Source organism: Amphibalanus amphitrite, unplaced genomic scaffold (genome assembly GCF_019059575.1).
Source record: "Amphibalanus amphitrite isolate SeventyFive unplaced genomic scaffold, NRLGWU_Aamphi_draft 001734F_arrow, whole genome shotgun sequence".
Classification (NCBI taxonomy): domain Eukaryota; kingdom Metazoa; phylum Arthropoda; class Thecostraca; order Balanomorpha; family Balanidae; genus Amphibalanus; species Amphibalanus amphitrite.
Genome location: NW_024883227.1, coordinates 58,846 through 72,717, shown reverse-complemented (window position 1 = coordinate 72,717; position 13,872 = coordinate 58,846). Strand labels below are relative to the sequence as shown.

Sequence of the window (13,872 nt, the reverse complement as noted above, 5' to 3'; positions counted from 1 at the left end):
TTTGATCTGATTTCTGAGACCATGGCAGACCGAAATGATTTGTCGTTTATGTTTAGTGCACATAAAATTGCGTTTCCAGACTTCTATTGGGATTACATATAAACGTGCCAGCATGTGAACTGATGGTTGTCCCATGCATCGTGATGGGTTTCAAGTTGACTTGTCAGTTGTCTGCCACGTCAAGGTCATTGACGTTTGGTGACTTCGGGTGACTGTTTCAAATTTTACGATTTTAACTTTTAAGGGATTTTTTTTAGCTTATTTCGAATCCAGCATTCGTTGAGACAGTTGAGAAGTACGTATAGTTGTGGTGCCAATGCAACTTGCTACGAAGCTGTCGCTGGTGGTTTAGGTACACCTGCTATAAACAGGTGGTGCGGGTGGGACCCCTACTACTTAACCCAAACTTACCTAACCCAGCCTAGCTTAATCCTCGTCCCCCCCTAGTTTTTTTTTCGCGATAGCTCCGAACATGCCAGCAACAGAGAGCTGAAACTAGGCATACCTGACCTTTGATTCAAGCCGGATCTTGTGACACCAACCAGATTTTCAGGTCAGGTCAGGTTACTGACCTATGACGTCATAAGTGGACGGTCCTCAGATGCCGCAACTTCGCAACGCCCTCAGTCCCAGAGGAGCTTTTACAGGGGGATGAAACTTACAGTACGCATGCATCTTCTAGAAGCCTCACAACTTGTACCTCTAGGATTTTTCCTAAAGATCACATGAGGTCAGGTCGGTCACGTGACCTAACCACTATAAGTCAATGGAGAAAAATGAAAACTGCTATTCTGGCACCGGGAACGATCTCAAACTACCTCAAGCACACGGATCGTGATTTCATGCACTCCTTGCAAGGTTAGATGCTTCAATTTTGCAACTTTTCGTCAATAACTCCCAATCAAACTGAGCTAGCTAGTCGGCCAAGCCACCAATGGACTGAGGAAGAGCTGCCGAATCGAATAATATGCCACACGACCTCCTTTGACCAATTTCGCGACCTAGGTGTCTCTGACCTGACCTTGACCCGAGGTCAACACCTCAAGTTGACCTCACCCGAACAAAAAGTACCTATTGTAATGGGATAAACAATGGGAACTATTTTGAATTATATTCCTTTGAATATAATTCGATAATTTAATTCAAAATAATATAATTCAAAATAGTTCCCATTGTTTATCCCATTACAATACTACTTGTCCTAAGCTCTTATCAAAAAGTACCTATACCATTCGACGCGCCTGAGCAAGGCGAGCACGTTGATGCTAAAATCGCCCCCGGCGACTGTTTTTTAAGAAGTTATTAATCAAAAACCGAACCCGTGTGTTGGGTCACTTGACCTGACCTCAGAGGACACCGGTTGACCTGAGACCTTAAAATCGGGTACTAGTTGCTGTGTCTCCTAACGGCACACACGCTCGTTTTTTTCCGTGACGCTCTAACTCCATCAGGGGCGAAAAACGACGAGGGGGTCGTACCAACCCTCCCCCGGCCGGCGCGCATGTAGAAAACCAACAGGTCCTGCGGGGTCAACTCTCGCCTTTATTGGTGTTTTGCTAGCCGCAAACGCACATGGCGGGGCTAGGTTATTGGTTGACCTTCCAGGTCAGGTCAGTGACTCAAAAGTCGGGAAAATCGGGACCTGTTAAAGAGAGTTAGGTTGTTACGAGGTTTTTCGGGGCGCTGATCACGAATTTCATATTAGCTTTGATCACCGATGATGTCTTGATGTTTTTAGGCCAGGTCGGGTCAAGTCAGGTCAGGTCAACCAGTAGGCGTCTTGCTAGCTGACCATATAAGGTGTCAACCAACACTGACAGCTTCGTGACCGGGTACGAAGGCGCCAACATTACTTCGTAAATGTTCAAATGGATGCTAAATTCGAAATCAGCTCCAAAAACTAGTCTAAAAATATATGAACCCAGAAGCAGCGAAGTAAGGTCATCAAAGGTCAATGACCTTGACCTGACCTTCACGTGACCTTGACACCCACCATAATGCATGGGACCACCATCATTTCACATGTTTGAACGTTTACAATCACAAAAAGATTGAAAACGAGCGGATAATAGCCGTTTTTACGCAGGCTTCCTGGCGAATGCCCATCTAATTTGAACAAATCTGCACCAAATGTGCACCTAATCTGCACAAAATGTGTACTTGATGGCCGTCGTGAAATACACCAGAGCTGAATGCTCAAATTTTGTTCTCCTTTTCTTTTTAAATGAACTAGATTGAACAAGATTTTCATCGGACAAGATTGTTGACGGCCCTCCTGTGAAACGGGACTCGATGATTTCTTAAACTCCCTAGTTATTTTGCAACAGCCCTAGGTTCGTTGCATACTAACTAGGGAGGTTGCAACGACCCTAGTTTCGTTACAACGTCCCGGAACGAGCAGTTATTTTGTAACGTCCCTAGGGTCGTTGCAAACAAACTGATCGTTCAGGGAGGTTACAACCACCCTAGGGTCGTTGCAAACTAACTGAAATCGCATACTCCCTGTAACATATGGATGATTTTTATGACTCCGAGTAAAAACGTTTTACATTCATCGCAGCCTGAGCTTTATTTATGATTTCAGAATAAGGTCATTTTAACGATACTTCATTGCATTTTGTAGTTTGTTTGATCAGCTAACTTATTTTTTATAAGGTAGGTAGTTTTTAAAATAGTTTTATCACTGACACGTGGCCGTGCAGTTTTACAAGAAATGGACCGGTCCATCCGGGATCTGAACAGCTCTGCTCTGGCTGTCGCTGTCCTTCGGACTGAAGTGACCTTAACCCTATTCCTGGCGGGGGCCTCAGGAGCCCCCCCTGAGGTTTTTTGGTTATTTCTCCCAAACGAGTTGAGCTAGGAAGCTCAAATTTTCTGACTTTTCCTAAAAGGCTTCTACGTAACATGTCTGAAAATTTTGAGTTGATCTGACCTCAGGTCAGGTCACCAGAGGCGGTTTGGTGACCCTACCTCAGAAAAGTTTGCAATCACGCCAGAGCTAGAGTTTTTGACCGATCAATTTCTTCTCTTCGGGCTTTAGTTAGGGTACCAGTATGTGCAATTTGTATATCTCGGAATTTTGATATCGGTGACCTAAGGTCAGGTCAGTTTCGCGACCTCCCCATTATAAGTCAATGGGGGAAAAATCAACTCCCTGTTTTTACCACTAAAACGGGTCGGAATGGCCCCATATACCATACATGACTTCATATACGATCAACCTTCACTACCTTGAGGTCAGTTTTGCTGTTGGGCAGCTGTGAGGTCATGTGACGTCATCAAAGGTCACCAAAGGTTTTTGGCCAATAACTCCGTACAGGAACAAGATACAGACGCGTGGATGGTCTCATTGTGTTCAGCTCGTCAAGACGCATCGAATGATATACATGATGACCTCGAGGTCACGTGACCTGAGGTCAACCTTTGACCTTGACCTTTCGAGGTCAACATATATATCATTCGATGCGGATTGACGAGAGGATCACGATGATGCCCTTAGTTTGTTCCTATCTTGACTAATTCGAAAGTTATTCGAGAAGAACTCTCTCCATATCTAGCGCCGCCATTTTGACTTTTTCGACCCCTGTGACGTCATCTTTGACCTGACCTGAAAATGACCTTAGTAAAAATTGTAGATCTTGACCGTGCGTATCCGATGCCGTTTACCGTTTATCGCTGCGATGTGTAGTTTTTGAGATCTGAAGGGGGGGCCGAATCGGCCCCCCCCCCCCCCGCCAGATTCTTGTCCCGGCGAAGCCCGCCAGGAATAGGGTTAAAAAGCAAACATCGGTGTTCAAGAGTCCAGGACGTCCGAAATAGCCCGGGCCAAGTTCAGCACTCGGCCAACATTTGCCACAGGATATTGCAGCCCTGAGTTGCAGACGAGTGATCTGATATACTCCGGTCTATCTTCGAGATCAGAGGTTGCTTCTCGGAACACTGTCGAAATCATCGACTGCATGCTAACTCCGTTTAACTTTCCTTTGACCTTTCAATGACACCTGATATAATAACCCATATCCGGGGCCGTCAATGCGAAATCATTCATTTTCATTTTTCGCGTGCCACCGAGCCTCCATAGGTCACCGGTGGGATCCGGTGCCGTCCTAAGCGGCCCGCTTCCCCTCAGCCCAGCCCGCCGGTACTACGGCGCCCCACACTCCACCCGGAAACCATCCAATAAGCCATCTGAGCGGATGTGATGGCTGCAGCCCGTCCGTCCGGCAGCTCTGGCTCAGACGAGTTAGGGTTCCGCCGGCCAGACGTCGGATCCGTCGGTATCGACTCGGCCGCCGCCCGCCGCCCCCGGCAGCCCTCTGAGGCAGTCAGACCGAGCTGTGCGACCATCCGCCGGTGAGCGGCCGACCGGCGCGGCGGCGCACGGACAAGTGCGGTCGTAAATAATCCCCAGGGCCACGCCAGATGGACCGGCCTGCCCGAAAACAAACACGGCAGACTCGGCCGTATGGCTCGGTGCGTCCTGTGGCACGAGTCCTTACTTTGTGACCACAGACTGGCCTGATATTGACCTGAAATACAACATATTGACCTGATACTTACCTGAATTACCGCGTACAGACCTGGTACCGCGGATGGGCGTACTAACCTGATGCTGCACTGGTACTGACCTGGTACTGTGCCGTCAGCCGGCTGGTGACGCTGGCGGCCGCGTACTGACCTGTTACTGGGTCGTCAGCCGCGGCTGGTGACGCTGGTGACGGCCGCGTACTGACCTGGTGACGGCCGCGTACTGACCTGGTACTGTGCCGTCAGCCGGCTGGTGACGCTGGTGACGGCCGCGTACTCGTTCTCGGCGCGGCGGGACACGGCCAGCTGCAGGCCGCTGATGACGGAGGCCTCCAGGGCGGCCACCGATACCCGGTCGCCGGTGACGCGGAACTCGCGGGACGCCACCTCGGCGCCCGTGATCGGCGACAGCAGCTGTCAGACGTCAGCGGAACACGGACAGTCAGCTGCTGTATACACTACAGGAATTCAGGGGATAGTCAGAGACTGTCGGGGGACAGGGGTACAGTCAGTACAGGTGTTGGACAATCAGCGGTAAACAACAGCAAACGGTCGTTCATATAACGATCGATAACAAGAACCTGATATTGAACATTCTTTCATTTTTGCATTTCCTTCTAAATTGCGTTTCAATAGCTTCGCTGCCATGTGTCACGTTCTGATACCAGAAGTCGGCAGACTTTGGCAGCGCTGTGTAGTCTGGCGCTCAGTGTTTCCCCCCGGTCGGTGGAAGTGGGGCTCATTAGGTGGCCGTCGGCCGCCAAGTTCGTTAACTGGGAGGTGGTCGAGGAGCGATGCGCTCGTTAGGGCGGCGCCAGCCACCGTCCGCGGCCGGTAATGACACCCACGCCCGCCGGGACGTGCAGGGACGTTCTCAGGACGTACTCCGGCCGGGGCGTACCGTCCGTGCTCGCTGACGCCGCTGTGCCCAGACAGTGCCAATCCGCCGGCGGTCGGATGGTCAGAGTTTGGACCAGAGGAGAACGCGGCCCACTTTGGACAGCAGGTTTAGTGCTCTCCAAACGAGCGGCCCGCGGGTGGTATACGGGGGCGCCGACGGGGGCACCGGGTGCACCGGCGCGTTCCAGGCTGGCGGAGGGAGGGCGCGGCCGACCCTGCCAACGGCCAAACATCGCCACTGGGGCGCCGCCGCGCCTCGAGAACAGACATAATGGGTCCGCGCTGAAAGACGGACAGTTGCTGGGCCCGGCTGCATTGTTTGAAGTAGCGAGTTCAAACTGGCATAGAGATAGTGCGACCGGCGAGGAGCCAAAGCGCCGTTTTATATTTGCGGTCACGGATGAGTTGGCAGTGCCTTCTGGGAAATACGAACTTGCCTGGTCTGCCTGAGAAATAGACGCTTCAATCTCATTTCGTCGTGTTTAGTTTAAATGAAACCGTCGTGGATCAAGCCATTTGCCTTGAATCCCGGGCTCTGCATCTTATAAATGTCTTCTAAGAGGTTATTATTACGGTAATCAGAGCATTTTTATGTGTGATGTCTCAATTATGCTGCTCTTGGGTTATATGGCTGTTCATCTTTCTTGACCATCTTTTTTCTGGTCAAGAAATTAATATGCTATTAAGACAGCAGCTGTGAATGCTAATAAGTAATAACACCAAATGACACGTAGCTTGTGAGGCCACAAACTACGCTCTGGCGAACACTGCTAAATTTACGTCTGCCAAGCACGCGTTTCGCTATCATCAAACACCACTTTACAAGCCGGCCCGAGGCGGGAATGTGGGTGTGAGTCGTTATACAACCGTTTCTTTGACGGGTGGTGGGTGAGCGGAACGTGGGCCCGTCGGCGTCTGGCCTTCGTCCGTCGGCCGTGCGCCGTGCCAACGGCGTGTTTTGCGCAGCAGGAGCTCCGTCACCCGGCCGGACCGTCTCAGAGAGCTCGCCAGGCCAGAAGCTCCGGTAGCTTTGTGTGAGAGTTTACGTTTGCTCTGACGGGACACAGGTCCGCTGAGTCAGGGCTGGGTGGCTGACTTTGGCCCGGGGAAGTCCGCCTGTCTGAGTCTACCTGTCAGAACAGTTCTGAGTCAGCCGTTCATTCATTCCTCATCGCCACACCCTGTCAGCTCACTTGACGTCGGACTGACGGAGTGACCGCTGAGGTGTCATCAGAGACGTTCAGCGTGTCCGGCTACGGCCACACTCTCCGTCTGCCCAGAAATTGTCTTCTTTTCCCGCGCCCTTCGGGGCATTAGTTTCTATACAAGACACTGAGATCGGCTAGCTCTTAAACAGACTTTACCATCTCTTCTGCTATAGCCTCTCGATCAGCGACGGGTCCGGATGTTGGACGAAATGTAAAACACGGGGCACACATCCGGCGCCGGCCGGCTCGCTGTGGCTTGGTGCACAGAGGTGGTTTATCCCGCCCGACAGACCGAGAGAGCGAGCTTTCCTGTCGCAATGTTTGTTCCTCTGGTTCCAAGATTATCGATTCTAACACGGGGTGGTTTCCTGTTTTGCATTGAACTCATTTTTCATTCATTCCTTTCATTCATTCCTTGATCCTTGGTGATGGTGGATCGCTATCGTGAGCTCCCGAGTTTGAAGCCCTAATTTCCTCTATCCTTTGGTAAGTGACTACCGAATGGCCGTTTATAGTATTCTGTAGGTTTTGTTCTGTTATGGTATAGAGTGTTTACTGTCCCTAAGTCTTGGATATCCGAAAGTTGAGCTGATATTTCCGAGTGTTTCGAACTTGGCGCGCCCAACGGGGCTGTTCGTTTACATCCCTTGGTCCAGCCTCAGTCAGCTGTTTTGATTTTGTATGTCCAGTGCTTGTGTAGTGTGTTGAGGCCCGACCGCCGAGGTACCAAAGTAAAGAAGAAAACAGACACCAGCTGTTTGCAAAACTTACTACGACGCTACGACTGCCCATTAAAACTCAATCCTTGGCGCGACACCTTGCGCTTTGCCACGCGGGCCGGGGCGTGGCCCCACGTGTATTTTTCTCGTTGTTTGGTATATTCAGGTGAGGAGTAATGTATTATTTTTGATTACTGTACTGGCTGGTTTATGTTCGCTTAACTAAAAGAGCCAAGATTAGCCACCTGAAGAGATTAAAGGGACCCTCCCACCTTAACATTAGTTTTGAGTTGAGATAGCCAAGTTTGCGGCCAGGCTCAGAAACCACCATTTATCCTGGTCGCAACCCCCGCAGCTTTATGGTGTTCAAGAAATTTCTTCCCTTTACTTGCAGGGTGGGACCAGCGTGGTCCCTATCTCTTAACCATTACGGGAATCTGATGACGTCATCAGGCTTTCGTACGTCCGTTAAATGTTTGACTAAAACGTTTTGTAGCACGCTGTGGTATATGTTGCTTTGCGCGCAACAAATGCCGCACTTTCAAATAAAGTCGCTAGGAACAGCGGAGATCCCAAAAAGTAAACAAAAGTAAAAGTCTAATATCTTGAAAACCGGTGAATATTTTTCGATGAAATTTGGTAGATATTCGTTTTTGCTCTTTCTGAACCGAGCGACATCACTTTCATGCCAATTCATTAACTTTTTTGAAGGTGGGAGGGTCCCTTTAATCTGAACCCCGTTCGTACCTACCTCATTACCTACCTGACCTACATTGCGTAGTGAATCTCCTCTGAATGCACCCCATTTAAAGTCTCCAGCTGCTGGCTACCTATACCTTGTCACTGAGCTGTTCCAGACCGGTTGGGGCTTCTCCCTGCTTTGTTGGTGACTCAGGATGCCGCCTAGTAACAAGGATCAAATTGATCGGCTGGCAAAGGAAAACTCTGCCCTCAAGGAAAGAGTGGACTCACTAACTGAAGCAGTTGATCAGCTGAAATCTGCCCTGGAGCACCTTAGCATCAGTCACGGGGAAACTAACGTCAGGGTGGAAGCAGTTGAGGAAAACCTCTGCAGTGTTAAGTCTGAACAGAAGGAGTTGGAGCGTGACTTGACTGCTACCATGCTGCGCCTTGAAGGCCAGCAAATGTACAGTAGGAAACAGACATTGCTCCTCACTGGCTCCGCTGTGGAGATGCCTGTCAGGGGGGAGGACACCCGAGATGTGGTGCTTAAGTTGCTGTCAACCTACCTGGGGGTGGCGGACGTAACCAAAAATGATCTTTCTGCCTGTCACAGGCTGAAGAACCCCAAGGTAATCCTTGTGAGGTTTGTCCACCTGGGCAACTCTGATCGCGTGTACCGGGCTCGAACTAAACCTAAGAGACCAGGGCTCCTTATCTTTGAGTCCCTGACCACAGAGCGTCTGTCTGTGATTGACATGCTCAAGACACTAAAAAATGACCCACGTTCCCCTGTGCTCTCCTACTACACCCAAACCGGTAGGATCTTCATCAGGACGTCGGAGAGCAGGGAAGTGAAACCCATCGAGATCCCATTTGGCTGTGGACTCGAGCAGATCCGTGAGCTCTGTGAGGGAAAAAAAGTGACTCCCTCTGCTGTGGCTGTCAGGGATCAGTTCCGGGCAATTCACAGTAGGGGGACTGGTAACAGACAGGGACACGGTGACTTGTCGGATCGCACCTCTCGCCCTCCCAACCCGTGGGTCCCAGTCAACCGCAGGCCCACTGGGGGCCCTCAACCACCTGATAGACCCCCTTCAGGGCAGGCGGGAACTTCTGAAGCTGGCCCGTCGAGTGGTTCCTCTCATCAGGGTGGAGCTGAAGTTCGACCCACCCATGGAACCCAGTCCCAGGATGGTGGTGGGGGAGGCGGACAGGGTGGGGGTGCCCATCCCAAGAAGGGACTCCCTGCGGGTCACCCTGGTGGGGGAGTGCATTGTGTCCCTGTGACTGGAGATGGGGTCTCCACCTCCCCAGGAGTCCCGCCACCTCACACCCCTGATGAGGACTCGTCATAGACGAATCTCGTACTGCACTGTAGCTGTGAGGTACTTGATTACTCGTGTCTAGACCAAGAATGATCTCTGATGCCTGATTGGATCAAAATAGTTGTCAAATATTGGTTCATAAACTGGCCATCACCTGGCCACTTGTGCACTTGTGTTTCTTTTTTTTTTTCTTTTTAGTGTTGAGTAACTAGTGTACAAAATTATTTACCCTGGAGCTTACTTTGTTCAGCATGTAGGTGGTACGTCTCGACTCCTCCCTGATGAGTCAACCATTGGGGATAATGTTCAAACAATTGTTCCTAACCTGTTGACTGTCTCTCAGAACTGTGCTGCTTATTTGCCTTCTCAGTCTACCAGTTTCTTTGAACAAGACGATGTCACCTTCCTACATATCAATGCTAGGTCACTGCACAGTAGTCATAGTGATATTGTTTCTTTTGTTTATAAGGAGAACCATGTGGCTGATTTTCTCTTGATTTCTGAAACTTGGTTACATCCTAGTTTAACTTCTAATTATTCTATTCCTGGATATGAATTATTTCACGCAATTCCAGAGAACTGCATAACTGGCAAAGGGTGTGCTATCTATGTTAAGAAATCTTACTTTCAGTTTTGTTCCATGGTAAACCACCTGTGTGCAAACCAAGTTGAATTTCAGTCAATCTTTCTTCTTGTTTCATTGCCCGGCAGACCATCATTCATTGTAGCCACGGTTTACAGATCACCATCGTACTCTTCCAGACCTTTCTTGGACTATCTGGAGGATTGTTTATACCAGTTAAATCTCCTGAATAAGTCATGTTTTTGGGGAGGTGATTGGAACCTCAATTTATTCAAATGTAATGATCAAGAAACCAAATCTTTTATGAACTGCTTGAACTCTTTTGGATTTTATCCAACTGTATCTGTTGCAAGTCGGGTAGGAAACACTCCACCCTACAATGAGTCACTTATTGATAACATAGTTACAAATAACTTGCCTTCTGTGACTCATAGTGGATCCATATGTGCAGGCATTGCTGACCACCTCGCTATTTTCTGTTCAGCTAGACTCATAAAGAAGTCCGGTTGTCAAACTGAATGCGCTCGCACTTTGCCTTCCAAAATTAACTATGACCGTATCGAAGAACTTAAAGCTAATATAGCTAATTGTCTGACGGAATTTCAGAACATTGATAACCCTGATATGGCTGCAAAAAAAAAAAATCACTTCAGTTATCATTGCAGAGGCAGAAAAGTTCAAAGTTCAGTACTCATCAAGACGATTTTCTCCAATTCAGCCCTGGATGACTCCAGGACTGTTGAGGTCCATTAGTAAAAGGAATAAATTACTTAAAGAGTTTCTGAATTGTCGCTCATCAGAGAATTTAAAAAAAAAATCGTAAATATCGCAATTCACTGCGGTTGGCAATGCGACATGCTAAGAAGGCTTATTATAGAAACCAGTTTGATAAAAACAGTCAAAATCCCAAGCACTTATGGGCTGATCTTCTGGAAGCGGCTCAAATTAAGACTCACTCGCATGATTTGCCGGACAGATTTGAAGTTGATGGAAGGGATGTAGACAATCCAACTGAAATTGCGGACCTTTTCAATAAGTACTTTGCCCAGGTCGCCCCATCCCTCGAGAAATCTCTAGGTCCAAGCCTCAAGAATCCCATATCATATATGAGTCATATAGTTGTACCGGATGTGATGACTTTTCGTCCCGTTACCGAAGATAATGTAATGCAAATTACAGCTTCACTGAAAGATGCAAGTGCAGGCCTTGACAATATTACTAGTAAACTTGTTAAATCTATTTTGCCTAGTATATTAACCCATGTTACATATCTAGTAAATCTATGTTTGTCAAAAAATGTATTTCCTAATATCTTTAAAACAGCACTCATAACTCCTGTTTTTAAGGCAGGATCTAGATCGCAATTTTCAAATTATAGACCGATTTCTGTCTTGTCTGTCTTTTCAAAGATACTTGAGAAGATCATCTTTCAACAACTTACGTCTTTTATTTTTGATAATAATATTCTTTATGAGTACCAATTTGGATTTCGATCTAAGCACTCTACATATATGCCTATTGCACTCTTGCATGACCATATAACTTCCAATCTTGCTAAGGGCAATATATCCACCTCTATTTATTTAGATCTCGCTCGTGCCTTCGACACGGTAAATATAGATATATTGCTTGCTAAATTAAAGGTGTATGGCATTTCTGGTGATTCTCTTGTACTTCTTAAGTCTTATCTTTCAGAGAGAAGTCACATATTAAAATACAAAGGCATCACATCCGGCCCTCAGGAGGTTACATGTGGGGTCCCACAGGGATCTATTTTGGGGCCCTTGCTATTTCTTTTATATATTAATGATCTTAGTTCTGTATCCCCTGAAGCAAAATTTCTCCTCTTTGCTGATGATACAGCAATTTTCTATACGGCTTCTAGCATCAATAACTTGCAAGCTTCTGTGTCTGTGTCATTCCCTAAAATTCTAGAGTGGCTACATTCAAATCGACTATCATTATCAGCTTCAAAAACATTTTATCAGATATTTTCTCCGTCGACTTCTCTTGATGGTCTAAGTATTATGGCCAACAATATACATATTAAGAGGGCACAGACTGTGAAATATCTTGGTGTCCTGGTCGACGAAGACCTCAGGTTTAAGTCGCATATTGAAAAGGTCTCATCCATTGTCAGTAGGAACTTAGGTATAATTAGTAGGGCAAGGTATTTATTTGATAGGAAGCAGGTATTACTCTTATATAACGCTCTTATTCTCCCATACTTCACTTATTGTCTTGTTACCTGGGGGTCTAATTATGAATCTTCCTTGCAACCGCTAATCGTACTGCAGAAACGTGCTATTCGTCTAGTAGCTGGAACAGGGCGAATTGCCCATACAGGACCCCTATTTCGAGAGCTGAGACTCCTGAAGATTACTGACCTTCTTCAGTACCAGCTTCTTCTTGTGCTGCATGACTTCTTACATGGTCATTTACCATGGCCATTGGCCAGGAGGTTCCATCTGTATCATTCGGCTCGAAATCTTAGAGGCAACATACATTTCTGTGAAACTGTGCACACGGATGGTGCTGAGAGGCTGCCTAATTATAAACATAGGAACTACATTTTGTTTAATTTATTTTACCAAGCACCGAGGGTCTGGAACAGAACCATTAGTCCTCTTATCCCGGATATCCGAGACATTCCTTCCTCTAAATCCCACTTCAAAAAATCTATTAAGGTTATTTTTATTGATTCATACTAGTTTTCTCCTTTTTTAGCTCTTCATTCTTTGATTATACTTTTCCCTTTATCTCTTCTATTTTCCCTTGGGTTATCGATGGTGATACATCGTTGCTGATATATAGACTGATATTTGCGCAGTGCGGCAGGCCTCAGGAAGCACTGCGCCCTTTACCCTGCTGCGCTGTTGCTTATGTTTTTTTCTGAATTATTGCGTTTGGTGTGAACTCTATATGACGTTATGTTGTAATTGCCCGTTATATTGACAATTTCTCGTATAGACGTATATAATACCTTGATGGTATTGTAATTGCCCGTTTTGTATTGTAATTACAAATTGGTATTTTGGTATTGTAATTCCCCGTTAATTTCAACAGGCCATTCGGTAATCACGTTACCGAACGTGACCCCACCCCAACCCCTACCTTGTCCCCGTGAGAGCCTAACCTTGCTGTCTCCTCGACAGCTGACCTCTTGACTGAGGAGCCGACGGCGGCGTGGCCGGAGAGTAACGGCCGGCTACCTGACTGTCAGGCCGACGGTCTGCCTCTAGCCGCGCTGACGGACCCAGTCATGGCTTGGGGCTGTGGCGGTGACCGATGGGTGTTGCGACCCTGGTTGACTGGGAGGATGGAGGAGGAGTGCTGACGTGAAGCCGTCAGTGAACCAGTGATGCTGTCTGAGGCTCCGTTCCCACCTGGCCGCCGGGCTGGTGGCCTGCCTCTGTCTTCCGAGCCATGGTGGACTCTGGCGGAGATAGGTGATGCCTGCGACCTGGAGTACGGATGAGCTGACGACCATGGCGAAGGAGTCCTACCGTGAACACGAGGGAGAACGCGTGACTGAGCTGGGATCAGAGGTGTGGCTGCGGAGGTGACTTCTGCGCTTGTGCTGCTCTGCGGACCACTGGAGCTGTGTGTACTTGGTTGTTGGGTGCTCAGCTGACCATGGCAGCCTCCATGAGTGTCGTGGCCGTACCACAGTGGAGTGGGTGATGGCGGTGCGGCCACTGGTTGGGTGGTGTAGTGCCGGTCTGCTTGGCGGCTGACATATTTGGCCTGTTGCTGATGAACTAATCGACCTGCTGATAGGTAAAGAGGGGATGCCGCTGACGAACTGAACGCTCTGCTGTGCGGTGAACTGGATGCGACGGGGGCACTGGTGGATGAATAATGGCCTTGACTCCGCGCTGAGTTGCTAAAAGGGGGAGGAGTGTTGCTGCCGTTGCGGCATTGGG

At 48.2% G+C, this 13,872-nt stretch overlaps 1 protein-coding gene and 1 long non-coding RNA gene across 3 annotated transcripts in view; one reads left to right on the top strand and one right to left on the bottom strand.

The window, feature by feature from the left end:
* LOC122374892 (transmembrane protein 132E-like) overlaps nucleotides 1-13,872 on the bottom strand; it is an 80,787-nt gene that overhangs the window by 10,236 nt on the left and 56,679 nt on the right. Inside the window, exon 10 of the mRNA XM_043353951.1 lies at nucleotides 4,756-4,941. Within this exon, the coding sequence (XP_043209886.1) occupies nucleotides 4,756-4,941 (186 nt within the window). The remainder of the gene's footprint in view (nucleotides 1-4,755; nucleotides 4,942-13,872) is intronic.
* Nucleotides 7,457-13,790, top strand: LOC122374893. Of its 2 annotated transcripts, none has more exons than XR_006255301.1 (2): nucleotides 7,457-7,520; nucleotides 13,102-13,790. It is a non-coding gene; the product is annotated as an uncharacterized LOC122374893 (long non-coding RNA). The 2 variants fall into 2 exon arrangements; XR_006255302.1 differs by lacking the exon at nucleotides 7,457-7,520 and adding an exon at nucleotides 12,037-12,069.